The 22,125-nt window shown below is 43.7% G+C and overlaps 2 protein-coding genes across 2 annotated transcripts in view; one reads left to right on the top strand and one right to left on the bottom strand.

Moving 5' to 3' along the window:
• The window catches only part of RDH10 (retinol dehydrogenase 10), a 29,556-nt gene extending 21,581 nt beyond the window's left edge, over positions 1-7,975 (top strand). Inside the window, exons 3-6 of the mRNA XM_017544263.2 lie at positions 2,554-2,652; positions 4,343-4,488; positions 6,080-6,211; positions 6,319-7,975. Coding sequence (XP_017399752.1) covers positions 2,554-2,652; positions 4,343-4,488; positions 6,080-6,211; positions 6,319-6,442 — 501 coding nt within the window. The 3' untranslated portion in view covers positions 6,443-7,975. The remainder of the gene's footprint in view (positions 1-2,553; positions 2,653-4,342; positions 4,489-6,079; positions 6,212-6,318) is intronic.
• Positions 7,976-14,146: 6,171 nt separating this feature from the next.
• Positions 14,147-15,007, bottom strand: MED11 (mediator complex subunit 11). Its single transcript, XM_017544252.2, has one exon. It carries the CDS (start codon positions 14,977-14,979, stop codon positions 14,626-14,628), a length of 354 nt encoding a protein of 117 aa, XP_017399741.1. The 5' UTR covers positions 14,980-15,007; the 3' UTR covers positions 14,147-14,625.
• Between the last annotated feature and the right edge of the window lie 7,118 nt (positions 15,008-22,125).

The raw sequence follows: 22,125 nt of genomic DNA, 5'->3' as shown, positions 1-22,125 counted from the left end.
TTTGGTAACAGATCAAAATAATAATTACTGTCATAATTACTCTTTCTGTTTTCACTACTACAAAGAAATACAGTCAAGCTGAAACATGTGTCTCTTCCTCAGCAGTGTACTAGGGCAATGCAGCAATGAGAAGTGTGTTCATTTGCTGTATTAGTCTGTTCTCCTACTGCCATACAGAAATACGTGAGACTAGGCAGTTTATAAAGAAAAGACGTTTAATTGGCTCAGGGTTCTGGGGCTACACAGGAAGCATAGAGGTTTCTGCTCCATTTCTGGGGAAGCCTCAGGGAGCTTTCAATCACGGTGGAAGGCAGAGGGGGTGCAGCAGCACACGAAGCAGGAGGAAGCAAGGGGATGGGGCCTGCACACATTTAAACAACCCGATCTCGCAAGAACTCACTCATTATCACTAGAACAGCAGCAGGACATGTTGCTGAACTATACATGAAAGATCACTCCTGTGATCCAGTCACCTCCCACCAGGCCATACCTCCAACATTGCGGATTACAATTGAGATGAGATATCCAAACTGTAGCACTAGCTCTCCTCCACAGTGCCTGTCTCAGTGTAGCAAAGTAATTCTCCCTTAGTACTTGGAAGACTGATCTGGGTCTTCCAACTTAGTCTAGGACAGTCAGACAAATAAGTATAAGACAATCAAAATCAAAATACCATAAAACATAATCATGTGTCAAGGTGAATGGCAGTAACCACTGACTAAACATCTTAGAGAAATATAGACAAAGTGAGGCTGGCCTAGAATAATATTAGATAAAGTTTAACACCTTAACTACCTTCAATAAAGAATTATTAGGAGACTCCAGCGACATAAAGCACTTTGAAAAGTGTGACAGACTATATAAATACGTGGTGAATATTACTCTTTGGTTCACATAGGAAGGGTTTGGGATAGATTATCAGAAGAGTTCATACGTCAAAAGACACAGGTGAAAATAAGCATTTCATGGGTACTGGTGAGGAAACTCAGATGGTGTAAGTTGAGGTGGGGTGCTACATAGTGTCTGGGAAAGACCTCGGGATACTTCACGAAAGATTTCATGTGGCATCTATATGAATAATCGATGGGAGCACACAAAAACATCAGAATCAATGGAATTTGTGTTTTTGATCTTTACACACAAAAATTATAACAAATTAGACAGGGGCAAGGGCAGTAGCTCATGCCTGTAATCCCAGCACTTTAGGAGGCCGAGATGGAAGGATCACTTTAACCCAGGAGTTCAAGACTGTCCTGGGCAACATAGTGAGACCCCCTTCTCTAAAAAAAGTTAAAAATTAGCTAGGCATGGTGACATGCACATGTAGTCCCAGCTACTCGGGAGGCTGAGGCAGAAGGATCACTTGAGCCCAGGTGTTCGAGGCTGTAATGAGCTATAATTATGCCATTGCACTCCAAACTGGGCAACACCGCAAAACCCTGTTTCTCCACCCCCCTCCAACCGCCAAAAAAAACTACAAACCCAAATTAGATTCATGCAGAAACTCAGTGTTACCTTAGCCAGCAAATCGTATGAGACAGGAATGCAGCTCTTCTTTAAGTCTGCTCTGTAGTGTTTGGTTGTGTGGGTTTTTTTTAACTTCATAAATCATGGGAAGCTGTGCTGGCAGTAGGAGATAACTCAGCAGTAGACAGATTGCTCTTTGCTGCTTTCTTTTAAGAAGCAGGTTATAAAACTGTTGGGAGCCTGGTAGAGTAGTTAATAGATCATCGTAAGCAATTTGAAGTTTTTTTTTGATACACCCTTGCATTTTGTAGGCAAGCGAGCTAGAGAGAAAAAGAGTTTAGTGAATAAGAAATCAGTGCCACCTCTGATTTTGTGCCACACACTCTGCCTCCCTGTGTGGCCAGTCACCTGCATCTATGGCAGAGTCCCTGCAGTGAAACCCATATTGGAATGTGACTATTCAGAATGATACACGTTCTTGTCAGTGCACAGTTAGTATTATGACATGTTTTTCACCAAAATAGTTCTATAATTTACCCTGTTTTTTACATCGTAAAATACTTTGTTTCCTGCTAGTACACTTTGGTAATAAGCCTTGGGACCCTAGAGCATGCTGCTGGCGTATCTCTTCATTGATGGGTCTATTACTAAGTAGACATCACTGTAAGGCACACATTAATACAAGGCACCTGTTTGTAACAGGCTGTGGTCCTTCACAAACCATGAGATAGCTGCACTGAAGTGTCATGAGAAGAAACAAATCTCTGGCCTGGGAGTACTTTAAATTAGTAGATAACTGTACTTGAAAGGTGATTAAGAACCTTCTGCCAATAGCTCTCTTCATCTCTAGACAGTGCCCCCAAAAGCTCTTATGTTACAGTCTTGTTGGTCACAACTTATAATAGGCTTGCCATGCCAAGTTAGTCAGACACTTAAAAGATCTTCTTTTTGATAAATGTAAAATATCTTTAAAGGAATTGGGAAACGTGACATCATGTGGCTAAAAATTGGTTTTGTGATCCTGGATTGTGTTTTAGATGAAATTCATGACATCAGTTCTAAAACTTGAATCTTACTTTGTTTCAGACCACTAAGGCTTTTCTTCCTACGATGCTGGAGATTAATCATGGTCATATTGTGACAGTTGCAAGTTCCTTGGGATTGTTCAGTACTGCCGGAGTTGAGGTTTGTCAGATATGTAGCATTGCTTTCATTCAATCTGTTTATCCTGTGATAAGTACATCAGAACCTCCAGGAGAGCATCTGCTGCCCCTCCATTCACGAAAACTGCACGAAGATGCTCTGCATGTGTGCCGCATGTAGGATGTTCCAGAGGAACCCAGGGCCAGCCACTAGAATGGAATTCTAAGCCAGTTGTGGTGGTGCACACCAGTAGTCCTAGCTACTTGGGATGCTGAGGTGGGAGAATCGCCTGAGCCCAGGTGTTCAAGACTGCAGTGAGCTATGATGGCACCACTGCATTCCAGCCTGGGAGACAGAGCAAGACCCTGTCTCTAAAACAAAACAAAAAAAGGGAATGGACTTCTACATCATCTGCCATAAAATCTCTTATACTAGTTTGACAAAGCAGCAGCAACAAGAGAAGTAGATGGGCCAGCCCTCAGTGTGCCGCTTTTCATTAGCAGCTTCGCTTGATGTTGGTGGAAGGCACAGGGCCAAGAATTGAACCATGGAAGGCTGCAGGGAACAGAAGAATGAGGCCAGAGGTTCACATTTGGTTGTGGTCACCTTGCTAAAATTGAGCTATCTTGTATTAATTAGCGTATCAGATGAGGTGGTCAGGTATCCTGCATTATAAGTTTGTAAAATTATAGAACTGGGTTTCATCAAACCTTGTTCTTCACCATATTCAAATTATAAAGCATGTTTATGTATACTGTTCTATCCTGTTTGTCCTGTGCATGCCTGTAAAACTGAAACATCACTCCATGCAAATATGCAAAAGGATACATTATTTAAATAGCAGCTACATCAAGGGATTCATTTCTAAAGTTGGGCCATGGACAAAGAAATTTTTTTCTATATTGTGTGCCCTTAAGTTCTAGTTTAAGATTACAAGGCATGGTTATCATTTTCATTTTAACTTCACCGTAAAAAGAAAGTCAAATCATAACAATTTATAGCCTAAGCTAGATTTGCCTTTGTTCTTCTTGCATTAATTTAAACAAACTGGTTTTTCTTTCTTCTTTACTGAACAGGAGACCATTTGTAAATTTTCCAGATACTTCAAAGTGAGCCTCTCACCATTTTAACTTCAGGTCATTAGCTTTCATAGAATCCTTAACTTCCCCAAAGTAATATGATACTTAGTTGATGTGGCAAAAAGTATTCATCTGTTTCTGCTGTTGCTTTGAAAATATTATTTCTGCACTGAACCACATCAGGTATCTGTCTTTTTTTTTTTTTTTTTTTTTTGAGATAGAGTCTCACTCTCGCCTAGGCTGGAGTATAGTGGTGTGATCTCGGCTCACTGTAACCCCAGCCTCCCAGGTTCAAGCGATTCTCCTGTCTCAGCCTTCTGTGTAGCTGGGACTGCAGGCAAGTGCCCACCAGGCCCAGCTAATTTTTGTATTTTTAGTAGAGGTGGGGTTTCACCATTTTGGCCAGGCTGGTCTCGAACTCCTGACCTCAAGTGATCCAGCCGCCTCAGCCTTCCAAAGTGCTGGGATTACAGGCGTGAACCACCACACCTAGCCAGGTATCTGTCTTTTAAAATGATTTTCTTGTCTGTGTAGTCACCTGTAACCCTATGTATTATACATTTAACCATAGTAATAGGACGAGGGAAGCTTCAGTTTGGTTGGGGTTAGGGGCATATACTTAGTATTTCTGCTTTCTCCCCTCTCTAACTCAGGATTACTGTGCCAGTAAATTTGGAGTTGTGGGTTTTCATGAATCCCTGAGCCATGAACTAAAGGCTGCTGAAAAGGATGGAATTAAAACAACCTTGGTTTGCCCTTATCTTGTAGACACTGGCATGTTCAGAGGCTGCCGAATCAGGTCAGTGAGAACCTACGTTATTACTAATAAAAAGAATAATCTTGGGAGAATATGTGGAATTGGACTTTCAAACATAGCCTTACTATCATTTGACCATCTGTGGCTTTCATTGGTCAAGATTTGTAAAGTTTGTAAATTTGGTGTATAAGATTGGCAAGGGAGAGACTCGTGCCACACTGCTATCAATTTGCAGAAATTAACCTAGAAGCATCAGATAGGAAATGGCTTCTCTTTAAGGAGAAAACATAAGTACCTAGTCTTTTCCTTAGAAGCTCATCTTTTGGAGTTGTTTATTTAATATTGGTATTGGTAAATAAGGATTCCAGAAGAAAATTTCTTCACGTGACTTGGGTCTAGATATGAAACAATGCCACTGTCACAGAGAGTAACCTACCTTTCTTCTGAAAAGACCATTGAATATTACACTCCAGATTTGGAAACCTCCTTTTTGCAGCAAGCGTATATAACTAGATTCACTCTGGCAGAATGAAAAGAACCATTTAGATATACTGAAAAATGAAATAAAATACCCACACAGAGAGAAAGGAGGCATGTGGGAATATAAATGTCAAGTTACACCTGACTTGAGCTCAGCAGAATAAACAAAACCATGAATCATTAAGAGGATACTTGTGAAGACATGCTTACTTTGAAATCTTTGCTTGGGTGAATTTGAAAGGCAAAGGAAGATAACCAAACCAGTTCCCTGTTGGTTGGGGGCCATTCTTAACACATACTAAACTGACAAGCAGCAAAATAGGTGGAAGATGATTTGAATCCCTCCAACGTCAGGTTGACTCTAAGACTGAAGTGGGAAGTGGACTCTAGCTCTGCCTCTTATCCCACACATGTGTTTGTGTGCGCATGTGTGTGTTGGTGGTTCGGTTTGGTTTGTTTTCCTCGTATGTACTTGGGAAGCAGTTGCTGAGGGTCTTGCAGAGCTCTGTTTCCTCCAGCGTAGTGTAGCAGCAGGTGCAGGGATCCAAAGCTATGGTGGCAAAATGAAGAATGAAAGGAATAAAATTGCACACCATCATTTCAACATGTAACCCAGTGAATTAAACTGAACATAGGATGTCTGTCTGTATGCCCTTCATTTCATTTCTACATGCCCCTAGAGAATATACCTTAGCTTTCCCTCTTCCGGCATCCTGGAAAGTGGATAGCTGGCCTTCCTTTCACTCTGAAAGCTTACACCCTCATTTTGACTACACCTAATACTAAAAGCCTGGCATCTGGCTTGGGGTTAGTGTTTGCTATGCCAAACACCCTCTCCTCTTTCTGTTGAAAGCAAAACATAGGAAAAATAATTTTAAGTACATTTTAAGGCATCTTAAAAACATGATTTTCTCATCTTATGGAAAAGCAGATCAATTTTGCTTTTTTTTCCCCAACTTGTTTTCCAGACTGTGCCAATAAAATATGTTCATGGTAGGAAAATTTGGAAAATACAGAAAAGCACTGTGAAGAAAACAAAATGTACCCAAAATCCCGTCACTCAGATAACATCACTGTTAATGTTTTGATATGTATTTCCAGTCTTTTCTATTGTGTTAATTCTTCATTTGGTTTTTGAATAAATAACTTTCAGGAAAGAAATTGAGCCTTTTCTGCCACCTCTGAAGCCCGATTACTGTGTGAAGCAGGCCATGAAGGCCATCCTCACCGACCAGCCCATGATCTGCACCCCCCGCCTCATGTACATCGTGACCTTCATGAAGAGGTAACTGGGAGGGGTTCCCTCACTGACCGGGTCTCTCCACGCCTGTCCAGTGTCTTAATTAACTTGAGGCTTCAAGTTTGCTAACAGCTGTGACTTTCCTTTTTCAGCATCCTCCCCTTTGAAGCAGTTGTGTGCATGTATCGGTTCCTAGGAGCGGACAAGTGTATGTACCCCTTTATTGCTCAAAGAAAGCAAGCCACAAACAATAATGAAGCAAAAAATGGGATCTAAGAATCTTTTTGTATGGAATAAATTTACTTCTATCAGAAGATGATCAAGACGTTTCAGTCCAATGCACATCAGCATTACTGACATTTTATGGATTCTAAACTTGTGTTGTTTCTTTTTTAAATCAACTTTTTAAAAAAATAAAAGTGTAAATTAACTGACTAGAGTACTTGGAAATGTGATCAGTACAAATGAGCTTAGGTTGTTGCCAACAGGGTCCTTTTAGGCAGAACCCCAAAACCAGTCAAATCTTTAGAGAAGCTCTGTGTGACATCTTCAGGTTACCGTTATTTCTTTTAATCAGCAGGAAGTAGAAATGATAACTAGACTGTATGTTTCATGAGTGATTTTTCAGAATTCCCATAAGAGTTTATTCATTCTTGTCATTAAACTCTAGCCAGTTGACATCTTTGCAGTTTCAAGGACTGATAGTGCTGTATTTTCTCATGTTTTCTAAGTTTCCGTTTTGCAAGGCCTAGGTGGCTTTTTAATGGTGTTTGTATGTTCAGCTCTTTTGAAAAGGAATTTTGAAATCTCTATCAATTGAAGTAAATGATGTCTGAGTATTACAGTAAAAGTGACCAAGTCTCTTTCTTAAAGTCACAATGACTAAAGTATTAGCTGAATTTTTTTTGTTTTGAAATGGAGTCTTGCTCTGTCACCTAGGCTGGAGTGCAGTGGTGAGATCTCAGCTTCACTACAACCTCCGCCTCCTGGGTTCAAGCAATTCTCTTCCCTCAGCCTCCCTAGCAGCTGGGACTACAGGCACACGCCACCACACCCAGCTAATTGTTGTATTTTTAGGAGAGACGGGGTTTCACCATGTTGGCCAGGATGGTCTCCATCTCTTGACTTCGAGATCTACCCACCTCGGCCTCCCTAAGTGTTTGAGATTACAGGTGTGAGCCACTGTGCCCAGCCTTTAATTTTTAATTTTATCTCTGAAATACTTCATTAAGTGTCTGGAGACCTAATTATCCAAAAAGATCATATGTTTTCTACCTATGAATTTTGCTGCATACAGAAAGTGCCCTTTCCTCAGGAAGTTGCTGTGTTTCATTTCTTTGGATGGACTCTTATCTAGAATACATAGCAGCTCTGCAAAGAAACAGTTTTTAAAAATGGGAACTTCTACATTAAAAAGTCCCCATTTTTGTGCCAACTATGATTAGTGAGAGGGAGAAATCTTATTCTATGGCATATGTATGGAAGGGTGTAAAGATTCTTTTGAAAGGTTTATTCACATTGTAGAACAGCAAATGACATTTTTACAGTATTTTTTTGTAAAGCAAACTATTTTGTGCCTTGAATTTGGTATATGTGTATTAGTGAAACATTGTAAAAGTGAACTTCTACCTCTGTATCTAAATGTATACCATCCACTTGTAAATTCCTATAAACTATTATGTGATTGCTTTTTTTTTTAGAATGTCTTGTTTAAATAGTGGCCAATGTTTAAGGCTATTAAAATAAGCCAACTTTTACTAATTGGGGAGTTTTATAAATGACTGTGATTAAATTTAAAGAATTAACTTACCCGCAACTGTGTGATTCTTAGTTATCAGCAGTGTTGTCAGGAAAATTGTGTTCTCTTTAAAGGTCATATTCCACCTTAGGTAAAGAAAAATGTTGGAATGGAATAGTTTTGGGCAACAGACGTTAACAACCTAGGGTGCCTGCACTCAAATAGCCAGTGTTACCACACCTAGATTACATACTTGATTAAGGGCTTGTTTGTACCAAAAGTGGGGAAACAACCCCATGACCTGTGTTTTAGTTTGGCTGCACCATAGATGGAATCTGCAGTGTCTACAGATAGGAAAGGTCCTGGTGTGTGCTAATGTTCCCAGTGCAGGGCTTGAGGAAGAGCTCTGTTGTATGTTTCCACTTCTCTTTATAAAAAATAACCAAACCTTGTGGCACATACAACAATGGAGGCACTGGTTGCCTCATAATTGTCAATCATGGATCTAAATAAGTACTCTGAAGTAGTCTCAACAATGCCAGGTGGGGACAGATATACTCAGAAGTTATCCAGGTCTGCCTCACAGCCAGCCTGGAGCACACCATACCCTCCTAGAGAAATCTGCTAGAATTGAACAACCCACTTACCCACCTAAAACTGAGGAAAAGTCTTCTTCACATCAAATTTTATTCTTGTGTGTTGTAACTTAAACCTATTTCTATTTTTGTTTGTTATTGCCCTTATAAGGGTGTCCATCTCCAATTCAATAAACCTAATTCATTTAACTTTTTTGTAGAAGTCTTTCATTCCCATGTCCCAGCCTAGTTCAGGCAATTCTGTGGCTCTTGAATGTTGTCCAAATTCTGCCTCCCATCTTTAGCTGTGGAGTTTGGAAAGGGTTACAGCTAATGCAGGTTTAGCACTATGGAATTCCTACAAGTTGCATTGCTTCCTCCCAGTGTCACCCCAGATTCTTATGAATGCTACATTGCTGATGGTATGTGGTGTTGTTTCTAAACATGAAATTTCTAGGCAAGTCTGCCTGTTTGTGTTGATCACTATGTAATTGCCAAGGCTGCTTTTCTGGCTATTTATCTACACCTTCCCCCACCCCTTAACATGAATGCTGACTTTGAATATGTTCTCTTTTTTGTCATCTGGCCCATTCATGTGAATGTTCAGGGCCACTGGACTCAAGGCTGACCCCCTAAGGAGCACCACCTCTGTGTGAGCACCACCCCCAGCTCATACTGGCACTCTCCCTTTCTCTAGCCTTTCAACCGATTTAGTGATAATTACATTGAGTGGGACCCAGGAATCAAAAGTTTCGAAGCCAGCAAAGATAAATTCCAACTATTGTTTCCCCCCTTGATCTACCAGATCTGCTGCTCTGTCACAAAAGATTAGGTCAGCCTGACAGGATTGAGCTGCATAATGCCAGGCTGGGAGGGAGGGAGGGAGGGAGTGTGAGTGAGTGTGTGTGTGTGTGTGTGTGTTAGGTATCCTGTTACCTTGGAAGGCTATAGCTTTCAAATTTTCTCAAGTTAAAAAAAAAAAAAGTAATTTTAAAAGAAAATATTTTCTTTTCCAACTGGCAGAAATAATTCTAAATTGCCGTTGACCTGAATGTTGGAAATTTGTTTTTGCCTCCAACAAAATACAAAGTCAGTAAGGGTTGGGGAACAGGGTCATTCTTTCTATGCCAAATTTATTGCCAGTCCCTGAATTAGAAGAGTAGGGAAAGCAAGGATGTGATCGCCCCGAAGTGGTGAGATGTTGGCCCTGCGCACATGTAGTTGGCTTTTGCACACCATGCATCTGCTAGGCTGAAGCGCCCATCCCAGAGACGAGCCTGCAGGGAACTCACAAGTACACATATATGTATCTTTATGTGCACATGCCACAAATGAAGCCTCAGAGTGTGACGACATCTCATCTCGGTAAGGGAGGGAAAGGTGGCCTGGAAGGTTGGAGATGCAATGGGCGGAGCTGGGAATGGGAGTTTGGGGATTCCAGGGAACAGATTCTGAGGAAAGGCCCAGACATCAAAAAAGGTAGATTATACTAATTCTGACTGAAGCATAGAACATGGGAAGAAAATAATGTGTGTTCCCTAAGAAGATCCCATTTTGAGAATAGCCTTCATTCCAGGCTGAGGAATGGGCCCTTCATTTGATACAGAAGAGAGAAGCCCTAGAAAGTTTTTTAGCAGGAAAGTAACGAGCAGAGTTGTGAGTTAATAGGATCAATTAAGCCACTGTGAAGAATTTCAAGGCACAAGAAGCAGGGACCGGTGAGGAAGCAGAGACCAGTGAGGAGGGAAGCTACTGCTGTAGTCCACGGGGAGATGGTAAGAATGGGCCCACAAGACAAGGGGAGCAGGGAAATGGAGGGAGAAACCCAGGCTTAGCAAACCCACAGGAGGTTGAACTTGCATGCCCAAGTGACTGAAGATAGCTTATCACTCAAGATGAGCCACGTGGTTTTAAGTGGGAAGAACAGAATTCACCAAGAGTAAATCTGATTTTAAAATGTTGCCTTTGAGATGCTGGGTGACAATCGCTGGCGGGCAGGCAGATGTTAACTCTGGTCCTCGGGAAACAGGTTGGTGCTGGGATCCTGAAGTCATCCACATACAGGCTGTGAAGTGGGAGGGGGAAGCACAGAATGAGCGGAGATCCAAGGACCCTGCTTGGAGAATGTGGGGGAGCAGCGGCAGAAGGTATAAAAGTTGACAGAGGAAAGTTAAGGGAACTTCCTCCTCCCAAGGAGAAACCAGACTAGAAACAATTATCTCCTCTGCTTGGACCTAATCCCCAGGCTGAGTCACACTTGAGAAACCTCAGTCTGGCCCAAGAAAGAGTCTGTGTGGCCAGCCCTGGGGCAGAGGCCCAAAAGGTGAAGGGCAGTGTTAACAGATAGCACATGGAGGCTTCGACTATGCACTCGGGTTTCTAGTAACTGAATCCATTGTTAAAGGACCAAAGGAAAATTTCTTCCTAAGTGAAACCTGGAAACTGTTGTTCTTTGGCAATTTTCTTTGCTTGGCCTTGGAAGCATGACTCACCTAAATACTCAGGCAATGTTTCATGAGAACCCTGGGGAAAAACAAAATGCACTTCAAGTATCACCAAATGGATACATGTTAGTGCAAATGAACCATTTTTTTGTGCCAAAAAGATAAGACAGGACCAACTTCTATCAGGGTGCTCAAAAAGATGGGTTCCTATCTGGTTCTTGAAGCACTAAACTCACGGTGGGCCAAGAACCTCTCAGGCTGGTCCTGGGTCAAGGTAGATATGCAGTGACTCCCAGCTTTCCCAGGAAATGTCACAGCAGAGCAGTGTGGAACCACAGTCTGCTGTTTATTATGACTCTTTCTGGGGATTGCGGTACCTACATTGCAATAGCTATACCAACACACTTACACATTTCACAACTCATCTATTCTTTGGGGGAAGCATTGACAACACACAGTCACACAGGCCAGAGAATCCTGCTCACTGAGTAATTATTTCTCATTTAACTTGCTCTGTTGCTGTATAGCACTTACACAATGTCTTCCAGGAGCTCCTCACAGGCTTTTGAGCTGTGACTGTTGAAACCTTTCTTACCACTAGCAAAACGCAAGAGAATTGATTAGCTAGAAAAACAAAGCATCTTTAGCCCAGATCCCAGATTCTAAGTCTGAGGTTTTCCTGTCAAGGTGATCAAAACCATGCTGCAGGGAGAAATGTGTGTGCATGGCAGCCATGACAAATGCCCCTCTCCTTGCCCATACCTCATGGGTGGTCCACCTGGATGCCACTCAGCATCCCCCTAGGGAGGAGCCCAAGCCCAGCTCCTCCACTCCAGCTCTCTGCTAGCAGGTGGCCATCTCCTGACCAGCCCAGCTCATCTAGGACCTGAGTGCTCCGGGAGGCTAATGAGCTGATGAGAGTCCGGCCTGGACACAGGCATACTTAACGTGTGTTGACAGCAGAGTATCCGGCAGCCACACAGTTCCTGCTTAAGGGCTTAGTGTTGTGAATTGGATCATGTCCCCTCAAAAGATATGTTGACATCCTAACCCCTAGTGCCTGCAAATGTGTCCTTATTTGGAAATAGGGTTTTTGTAAGATGTAATCAAGATGAGATCATTTTGGCCAGGCTCAGTGGCTCCTGCCTGTATTCCCAGCACTTTGGGAGGCTGAGGCAGGAGGATCACTTGACTCCAGGAGTTCGAGACCAGCCTGGATGACACAGTGAGACCGCATGTCTACAACAAATGAGAAAATCAGCTGGCTGTGGTTGTGCATACCTGTAGTCCGGAGAATTGCTTAAGCCCAGGAGTTGGAGGTTGCAGTGAGCTGTGATCTTCCCACTGCACTCCAGTCTTGGCGGCAGAGGGAGACCCCGTCTCGGCAACCGAAAAGATGATGTCATTTTGGATTACAATGAACCCTAAAGCCCATCACTGGTGTTCTTATACAGAGAGACACAGAAATATACAGAGAGAAGATGCCATATAGCAATAGGCAGAGATCGGACTGATGGGGCTGCAAACCATGGAATGCCAAGGAATTGTATCAAGGACCAGCAGCTAGAAAAGAGGCATGGAGCAGCCTCTTCCTCCATGCCTCCAAAAAGGAACCAACCCTGCTGACACCTTGATTTCAGAGGCATCGCCTCTAGAACTGTGAGGGCACAGATTTCTGTAATTTTAAGCATCACCCAATTTGTGATCCTTTGGTACAGCAGCCCTTGCAAACAAAGTCACTCAGAGTCTGTTGTCAGGCATCCTGAGTGCAAGTCCAGCTCTGCATCTCCCTAGCCATGGATCCCAGGCCTTTGTCTTAACCTTCATAAATCTCAGTCTCCTCACGTGTACACTGGGAATAACAGCAGTACCTACATCAGGAGTATCATGAGGAATGTGAGAGGATGCAGGTAAATCACGTGGGACTGTGCCTAGCACACCTTGGAGGTGTGCAATAGATTGCATTGGGTTGAATCATATGAAATTGCTGTTATTGAACTTTTTTTGTTGTTGTTGAGATGATGTCTTGCTCTTACACCAGGCTGGAGTGCAGTGGTGCAATCTCACCTCACAGCAACCTCCGCCTCCTGATTCAAGTGATTCTCCTGCCTCAGCCTCCCAAGTAGCTGGGACTGCAAGCACACACCACCACGCCTGGCCAATTTTTGTATTTTTCAGTAGAGACAGGGTTTCACCATGTTGGCCAGGAGGGAGGCCTTTGGGAGGCCGAGGCGGGTGGATCACAAGGTCAAGAGATCGCTGCTGGGATTACAGGCGTGAGCCACCATGCTAGGTCTATTGAACTCTTTTGATCTACAAAAAAGGCACTTTTATATCATTCAACATAACAGTGATGATGGGGGATGGGGAGTGACAGTACCTAGATCAGAGTCCCTATTTATAGTACTGTTTTGTGTTTCCAACGACTCTCACTTCCTGACACCAACTGGATGTCCTACAGTTCAGTCTGATTCTGACACTCCCCAGAGTTAGTGCAGGCCCCACAAGTTAAGGTCTCAATCCCACAAGACAGCCTCTACTTCAGATACCAGCCAGCAAATAGCAAATGGGGTCCCCAGGCTACCCATGCTTCTGTGCAGCGGACTATAAATTCAGGGGTTCCCAAGATCCCTGCTCAGGTTTGATAATTCACTAGAAAGATCCAGAACTGAGGAAAACACTATGCAGTCATTGATCACAGTTTATTAGAAAGGGCTGCACAGGCACAGCCAGATGGAAGAGGTGCGCAGAGTGAGCCGTGTGGGAAAGGCGTGTCCCATGCCCTCCTCAGGAGCCGCCCTCCCAGCAGCTCCATATTCTCACCAACCCAGAAGCTCTCCAAACCTCCTCGTTCAAGAGCTTTTACTGAAGTTGTATTATGTGGACATGATTGACAAACCGTTGGTCACTGATGAATCCCTTCAGTCTCCACCTTCTTTTCTCCCCAGAAATGAGGGGGTTTGAAACTTCCACTCCTCCCTTGAAACTCTCTAAGAGCGCACTCTGTCCACCTCATAGCATAGACTCAGGTAGGTGGAAAGAAGCTGGTTATGAATAACAAAAGGAATTTTACTCTAAGATTTCCAAGGGTTTTAGGAGCCCTGTGCCAGAAGCTAGGGACAAAAACCAAATATAGTCTTCATTCTACCGCAAGTACCTAGTGTGTTGCAATTAGTTATTGATACAACTGAAGACAAGTGTCCTGTTCTATTTATCTCCGTACTATTTTTTTTTATTGTTGTTGCTTTTATTATTAAAATTCTAGTTCTTGTCTCTCCCAGTGAAGAAGAATGTATCTTCATTAGGCCAATTCTGCGCGAAGCCTGGGGCAGGAGCATGAAGTGTTTGAGGAAGTGGGTTGGATGTGTGAGTTTCCATCTCTGTCTGAGCCTGTCAGGGTGTTGGTGGAGTACAGGGCAGGAGCACCCTGCTGGAGAGGCCAGGGCATAGCTGTGGGTAGGCTCAGGCTTCAGTTTTTCCATGCCCACCATTTGCCCCTTTGTCTTTGACGGAGTTTCACGAAGTTGGCCAACCTAGTCTCAAACTCCCGACCTCACATGATCCTCCGGCCTCGGCCTCCTCAAGGGTACTTTGAGCAGCAGGGCATGTAGGTGCCCATGCTCCCCATCCTACATGTTCCCAGATTCTTTCCCATGGTGCAGGCGATGGTCTCTCTCTGAGCTCTGGGTCCACCTTCCTGGCCTAGTTCTCCAGCATCTGCTCACAGGTTCGAGCCACATCACTGAGCTTGAGGCGGGCATAGTCCACTCGCTTCAGAGCCATCTGACAGTCCTTCCTCGAAGAGTAGCTGGAGCCCTCATGGGGCTGCCCTGTGGCCACCTGGGTGAGGTAGCGGATCTGAGCTGACAGCTCCGCCTCCACGTGTTGCACTGAAGCGGTGAAGGCCGCCGCCTGCCGGTCTAGAAGCCGCTCGTTGGTTTTTTCCTTGGACAATTCTAGGATCACTGTACCTGCATTCTGAAGGATGGCGCCGATTTCCCGTTCGATGTCTTCCAGGGCGCGTAGTCGCTCGTTTGCCAGGCTGTAGGTAGCCATTGTCACTCCGGGAATCCTCCTCAGGAGTTTCTCTCTATCTCCGTACTATTAGTTACAACCCCTCACACAGACCCAAGCACACAGTAGATGCTCAGTTAATGTTGACCTTCATGGCCCTTTGTGCTTTTCAAATACCTGGTGGTCTGTGAAACAGGAATACTGAAGAAAGGGGCTTTCCCAAGTCTGTGCACTAAAGAATGTTTTTCTTTCCTGCTCTGTTGCTCCTCAACGAGCTATGAGGACAAAGGAATTTACTACTTACGTGCCCTTTGAGCCTGTGCTCTGATCAATCTCACCTGCATGCAAGAGGCTAGAAAAGTTTGTAAGGCAACCGCACAGATGCTGCTTCTATCAAAATCAAATAGAGTCCTCCAAGCCCTCAGAATATCTGGCCAGTCTTGGAAAGTTCAGAGAATAAAACAAGTTAGCCAGGTTCTGAATAGGGCAAGCATTGAGGCAGATGCAAGCAGAGAGAACTTCCATCTGACCCCTATAAACACCATTTTCTTCTGGCTTGCGGTGACAATGGAAAGTTTATCCTTTCCGGGAGGGAAAAAAAAGAATGAATAGTAGTTTCTATTGTCCAGAAGCCGCCTTTATTTTCTACGCTTTCTCTGACTTTGGCGATGGCTTGGCATTGTCAGATTTCCTTGGACTCACGGCAGTATGCTGAGGGGGTCTTTGAAACATCCCCAGAAGTGGACCTGAGATGCTTTTCTCACAACCACTCTGGAGCCCAATCCACTGCCCTGAGCGCTCCTGAAGCAGAGGCCCTTGAGGCCTGAGAGCTGGGAAATGCAGAACCTGGCCAGGGAGTGAAGAAATGAATACGGCTGTCACGGAAGGAAGTAGATGGAGCAAAAGCTGCAGCCCCGGGGGAGATTCCCTAACCACAGTTCCTCCAGCTGCTCGGACTTCCTGCTCCACCACTGCCTGGAGTCTGTCCCTGAAGACCTTCCCACAGCCAGCTGAAAGCCCAGGAACCATTTCTCCTTACCTGCTACAAAGGCCATAGGGAACTGAGCATATTCTGGAGAAAAAGGATCTGCCAGATTTCCCTCTCTGGGACTGGGCTTTTGGGAATGAGTTTCATTTGCACCTCAAGGTTTTAGCTTGATGAGCCACAGAATAAGAAATTTATGCAATTTGGGTGCTTCTGGCTTATTCTCATGAGGAAATGTCGGTTTGAAATGATTTACCTTAGAAGGGAAGAAGCATTTTATGTATGAGAAAAATAATTCAAGTAACTTCGGAGATCAATTAAATGTCAGCTTAAAAGGAAAGGGAGAGGTTCTGGTGGACGAGAGAGAAAAATGCACAAAATTGCAGGTTTCACCAGGCCAGTTTGCTTTGCTCTCCCTGGCAGTGGAGGCTTGCAGATTTCTTTATCTGCCTTGGGGTTTCTAGTGTTTTCTCATTGTATCAGGCCCCTAAAATTAGATCCATTTGCAATCAAAACTGTTGACACACTGGAAATTTTGGGAAGCAGAAAGCTGTAAGAGACACAGAGAAGAAAAGGCCCTGTATTTCCAACTTCAAGTGAAACCTATTTAGGGAAGACACTCCACTCTTAGAAGAGCTATTTAAAAGACTAGAACCCCTGTGTACTCTTGGCGGGAATGCAAGATGGTGCTGCTGCTATAAAAAATTGTATGGCAGTTCCTCAAAAAATTAAAAATTAGAAGTGCCATACGATGTGGCAATTCCACTTCTGTGTATATATCCGAGGGATTGCAAGTGGAGTCTTGAAGACAGCATTCATACACCCATGTTTATAGCAACACTATTTGCAGTAACTAAAAGGTGGAACCACCACATAGATCCATTGGTGCATGAATGGTTAAACAAGATGTGTCATATACCTACTGTGGAATATTATTCACCCCTAAAAAGGAAGGAAATAGGCTGGGCGCAGTGGCTCATGCCCATAATCTTGGCACTTTGGGAGGCCAAAGCAGGCGGATCATGAGGTCAGGAGTTCAAGACCAGCCTGACCAATATAGTGAAACCCCATCTCTACTAAAAATATAAAATTAGCTGGGTGTGGTGGCACATACCTGTAATCCCAGCTACTCGGGAGGCTGAGGCAGGAGAATCGCTTGAACCCAGGAGGTGGATGTTACGATGAGCCAAGATCACGCCATTGCACTCCAGCCTTGGCAACAAGAGCTAAACTCCATCTCGAAAAGAAAAATAAATAAATACAAAAATTAGCTGGCCGTGGTGTTGTGTGCCTGTAGTCCCAGCTACTCAGGACCCTGAGACAGAAGAATCGCTTGAACCCAGGAGGCGGAGGTTGCAGTGAACCAAGATTGCACCACTGCACTCCAGCCTGGGCAACAGAGCAAGACTTTGTCTCAAAAACAAACAAAGAAGGAAATTTGTACACATACCACAACAAGGATGAACCTTGAGGAGATTATACTACCTAAAATAAACCAGTCGTAAAAGGGTATCGTGAGATTCTACTTACATGAAGTACTTATAGTAGTCAAAATCAACAGACACAGAAAGTAGAATGGTGGTTGCCAAGAACTAGTGGGAACGGGGAATGAGGAATTATTGCTTAATGGGTACAAAATTTCAGCTTTGCAAGATGAAAAAATCCTGGAGCTTGGTTGCACAACAGTGTAAATATACTTAACTCTGCTGAACTATACACTTCAAAATGATCCAGATGATATATTTTATATTGTGTATATTTTACCAGTTTTTCTTTTTTAAAAAAAGACTAGAATGACCTGGCCTTTGGAGTTACTATTGAGAAGACAGCTTTCCATCTGTAAGTAGCTGCAGCAGATGGTCTCTTAACTCTATGTCACTCTTGCCTATGGCAAGAGCAGATAAATCACAGAACAAACACTATTAGCTGATGCCACACGCTAGGGACTGAAAACCCAAAGGGGGTCAGGACACAGAAGTCCTCTGTTCTCAGAACACCAAAGGCCAAAATATTTCGGTGAAATAATTTCTCTATGAACAGTACAAAGACTTTTGCCACGTGTACCTTCTAAGCCACCTGGCAATGTCGTCCCTGGCTTCCATGGCTTCTCCAGCTCCCCTGACTCCTCCCAGGCTGCACCTGCTACAGGAAGTTAGAGCGGCTGAGCAGAACAGGAGAGCGCCGTCCCCCACCCACTAGGAATGCCGGGTGACAGTTCGGGAGCTAATGCTTTGCCTCTCTAAAAGTGATAAACTGGCAACCGGGGCTAGGGAGAGGCCATTTCCTGATGGTCCACACCTATTGCACTTAAGTGTTAATTTAATGCAGCTGCCAGGGAGAAGCAACTTCCTGGGCATGTGCTTGAAGGGACAAAACGGCAGAGTACGACCTTGCAAGGTACTCCACTGGAAAAGGGAAGAAAGCGTCAGATGGGCATGCGTACAACTTCCTAAACACACTGCGCATGCTCACTTTCCAAGGGTAAGGAGGGTACTGCGCATGCGGGCAGCCACACTAAGGGAAGACGCATGGGAAAGGGGCCAGCCTATAAAGTCCTAGGATCAAGGTTAAATATCGCACTTGACCTCTGTGCCCCGCGGGGGTCTCTTCCAAGTGTATTTTCCTTTCTCTCTTGTTCTAAATAAACTTCCACTCCTGCTCTAAAACTTGCCTCAGTTTCTTTTTCCACCTTATGCCCCTCAGTCAAATTCTTTCTTCTGAGGAGGTGAGAATTGAGGTTGCTGCAGACCTGTCCAGAGTCACTGCTGGTAACTCAGATACCTTCCATTGGTAACACACCCAGACATAATGTCAAGCATGTACAAGAGGCCATAAATCACCATTTCCCAAGTGTGTCACTTGGAGCATTAGTCTCATGAGATGCTACTAGAAAAGCACTCCATGGGCTGGATACAGTGGCTCATGCCTGTAATCCCAGAACTTTGGGAGGCCCAGGCGGGTGAATCACCTGAGGTCAGGAGTTCGAGACCAGCCTGGTCAATAAGGTGAAACCCCGTCTCTACTAAAAATACAAAAATCAGTTGAGCATGATGGGCATGTGCCTGTAATCCCAGCTACTTGGGAGGCTGAGGTAGGAGAATCACTTTAACCCAGGAGGCGGAGGTTGCAGAAAGAAGAAGGAAATTCCTACACATACCACAACATTGCACCATTGCATTCCAGCCTGGGTGGCAGAGTGAGACTCTGCCTCAAAAAAAAAAAAGGACAGGCACTCCATGGCCAAAGACTGTTCCCAGTCGCACCATGAACACCCTTCAGTGCTGAGGGGCACTCGTGTGGTGGCTAAAGTAACTGCATCTTGGATGCTGATCTGCCATGTTGACTTCTAACTAACCCCAGTTCCAGGAATGCCTGTCAGTTTCCTATAGTATCTACTGTTCCTTGTGTAAAAGCATGTACTTACTGTAAATCCTGCCCTTAGGTAAAAACAACCTTAACCATAAACCCTGCCCTTAGGCAGATTCACATAGCATTCTTGTTTTTCCCTGAGGTGTTAGCTTCAACTTCTTTCTCTATGGTATATAGGTTTTTGAATTTGAGAGGTAATGCCACATCTTGTCACAGACATGGCTTCTGTTTCTAAGTCCCTATTAAATATTTCTTTCTGAGAAACTGGATTATGTCAGCCTCTTTCTTGGGCCTCTCAGCATCCTCAGACTTTGGGGTAGGTTGGCATAGACCTGTCCACTGGAACAACTCTGTGCTGACAACCCCGGGAATGCTGCTTTTATACTTCCTGGTGTGTTGATCCTAACTGGACTGGGTGGTCTTTGGAGTCAGGATGGAATCTTGCTTTCTTTCCTCCCCTTGGAGTGCTTGGCACCCAGTAGGTATTCAGGGCACATGAGCTATTATTGTCCTTGCTCTGCCGCCCAAGCTAGAGTACAGTGGTACCATCTTGGCTCACTGCAACTTCTGCCTCCTGGGTTTAAGCAATCCTCCCACCTCAGGATTACAAGCATGCACCATCATGCCTGGCTGATTTTTGTATTTTTAGTAGACATGGGGTTTCACCATGTTGGCCAGGCTGGTCTCGAACTCCTGACCTCAGGTGATCTGCCCATCTCAGTCTCCCAAAGTGCTGGGATTGCAGAAGGGAACCTCCATGCCCAGCCTCTAATACCACTTTCCTTGTGGGGAAAAATGGCCCTGATTGGGGTGGGAGGAAGAGAGTCATAAAGTCAGTAAGTATAAACAGATGATGCTGTTCACTATTTTAGAGTTTCATAAAAGTATTTGAGTATTCGTGTGAAATATAGATTCTAATATTTAGAACCCTGGCTTTTAGAGAAGGGTGGAAGTCATCCTGAATCTAGAAGCAGCACGTCTAGATTTGCAGTGCTCATTTCAGGAAAGTAACTCCAAGCTAGTATTAGAATACCAACAAAGCACACTGATTGGAGACAAAGACTTTTCCAGGCAGTGGCAAGACTTTGGGGACAAAGATAGCCAACTCTAGGCAAGTGAACCTCACCTTTGGTACTGGAGTTGGTTAGGGACAAATGGGGGAATGAGCCTTTGCTGGTGAAGGCAGTGCAGAGTTGATAAAGCAAGGTTGGTAGACAAGGAAATATGACAGCAATGGCACGTGGATTCTCTTTCATGTATAACCAACCACTGCACGTCTACGGAATAACAAAACTAATATTCTTTCTTGGTATGGTTGCTGAAATTATTAGTTCTTTCCCAAACCTGTTTCACATCCCCCACCTCTTTAAAACAGCTGGGCAAGAGGCCACAGACTAGAAAACTGCAGTGAAGGATCAATAAACAAATGTTCACCTGCATTAGAAATTAGAGTAATCAGGGGAATGCGATTTAAAACCACAAAAGAGGCTGGGTGCAGGGGCTCATGCCTGTAATCCCAAAAGTTTGGGAGGCCAACGCAAGAGGAGGATCACTTGAGGCCAGGAGTTTAAGACCAGCCTGGGCAGTATAGTGAGACATTGTCTCTACAAAGAAAAAAAATTGTTTTAAGAAAAAAATAAATTAAAAAAATTAAAAAAGAAACACAAAGAGATACAATTTCATGCATATCAGATTGCAACAGTGAATCCCAGCAATACAAATAGTCGTCCAGAGTATAGAGTAACAGGAACTCTCATAATTTCTGGAGGGAGCATGTAACCTCTGACACCCAACAAAACTGAAAACGGCACATGCTGAATCATCCAACAGCCCACCCCTAGACAGAAAGCCTAGAGAAAGCCTCATACCTGGGGATGTGAACAAGAATGTCATCGAAGCATGTTTGCATAAATACATTGGAAACAACCTAAATGTCTATTAGAAGGAGAATGAATACATTGTGATATGTTCATTCAATTAATTGTTACAAAGCAATGAAGAAAGGATTGAACTATTGTTATATGCAGCAACATAGATACACCTCAAAAGATACTGTTGTTGTTTTAAAAACCTGTTACTGGGTACAAAAAGTAAACTGCAAAAGAACACATTATACAACGTCATGCATTTGCAGTTTAAAAGATGCAAAACTGGCCAGGTACATTGGCTCACACCTGTAATCCCAACACTTTGGGAGGCCGAGGCAGACGGATCACCTGAGGTCAGGAGTTCAAGACCAGCCTGGCCAATATGGTGAAACTTCATCTCTACTAAAGATACAAAAATGAGTCAGACATGGTGTCACATGCCTGTAATTCCAGCTACTTGGGAGGCTGAAGCACAACTATTGCTTGAACCCAGAAGGCAGAGGTTGCAATGAGCTGAGATCACACTACTGCACTCCAGCCTGTGCGACAGAGCAAGGCTGTCTAAAAAAAAAAAAAAAAAAAGATACAAAACTATTTTATATTGATTTATGAATGCACATATTAAATAAGGGTAGAAAAGCATACCCAAAATGCTAAGCACCAAATTTCAGGTAGTGCGTATCTCCTTAGAGGAAAAGAATAAGATCAGATGAGAGCTAACTATGCTGGGGCTTCCACTATATAACGCTTTATGTTTCCTTTTTCAAGTATATATAGCTCAAGCAAATATGGCACAATGTTAAGCTCGAGCACGTTGGGTGATGGACAGCTGGGTGTTCTTTATATTATCCTTTATTCTCTCTTGCGTGCCTGAACTACTTCATAGTTTTCTAAAAGTAAAGAAAAGGGAGAGAGAGGGGAAGAAAGATAAGAGAAAGGAAAGAAGAGGAAAGGAAAAGAGAAAGA

This window comes from Cebus imitator, unplaced genomic scaffold, assembly GCF_001604975.1.
Source record: "Cebus imitator isolate Cc_AM_T3 unplaced genomic scaffold, Cebus_imitator-1.0 Scaffold9, whole genome shotgun sequence".
NCBI classification, from domain to species: Eukaryota; Metazoa; Chordata; class Mammalia; order Primates; family Cebidae; genus Cebus; species Cebus imitator.
This window is presented reverse-complemented; position numbering and strand designations above follow the sequence as displayed.

Coding starts and splice junctions, on each gene's coding strand:
- MED11 (XM_017544252.2), bottom strand. CDS start 14,979: ATGGCTACCTACAGCCTGGCAAACGAGCGACTACGCGCCCTGGAAGAC.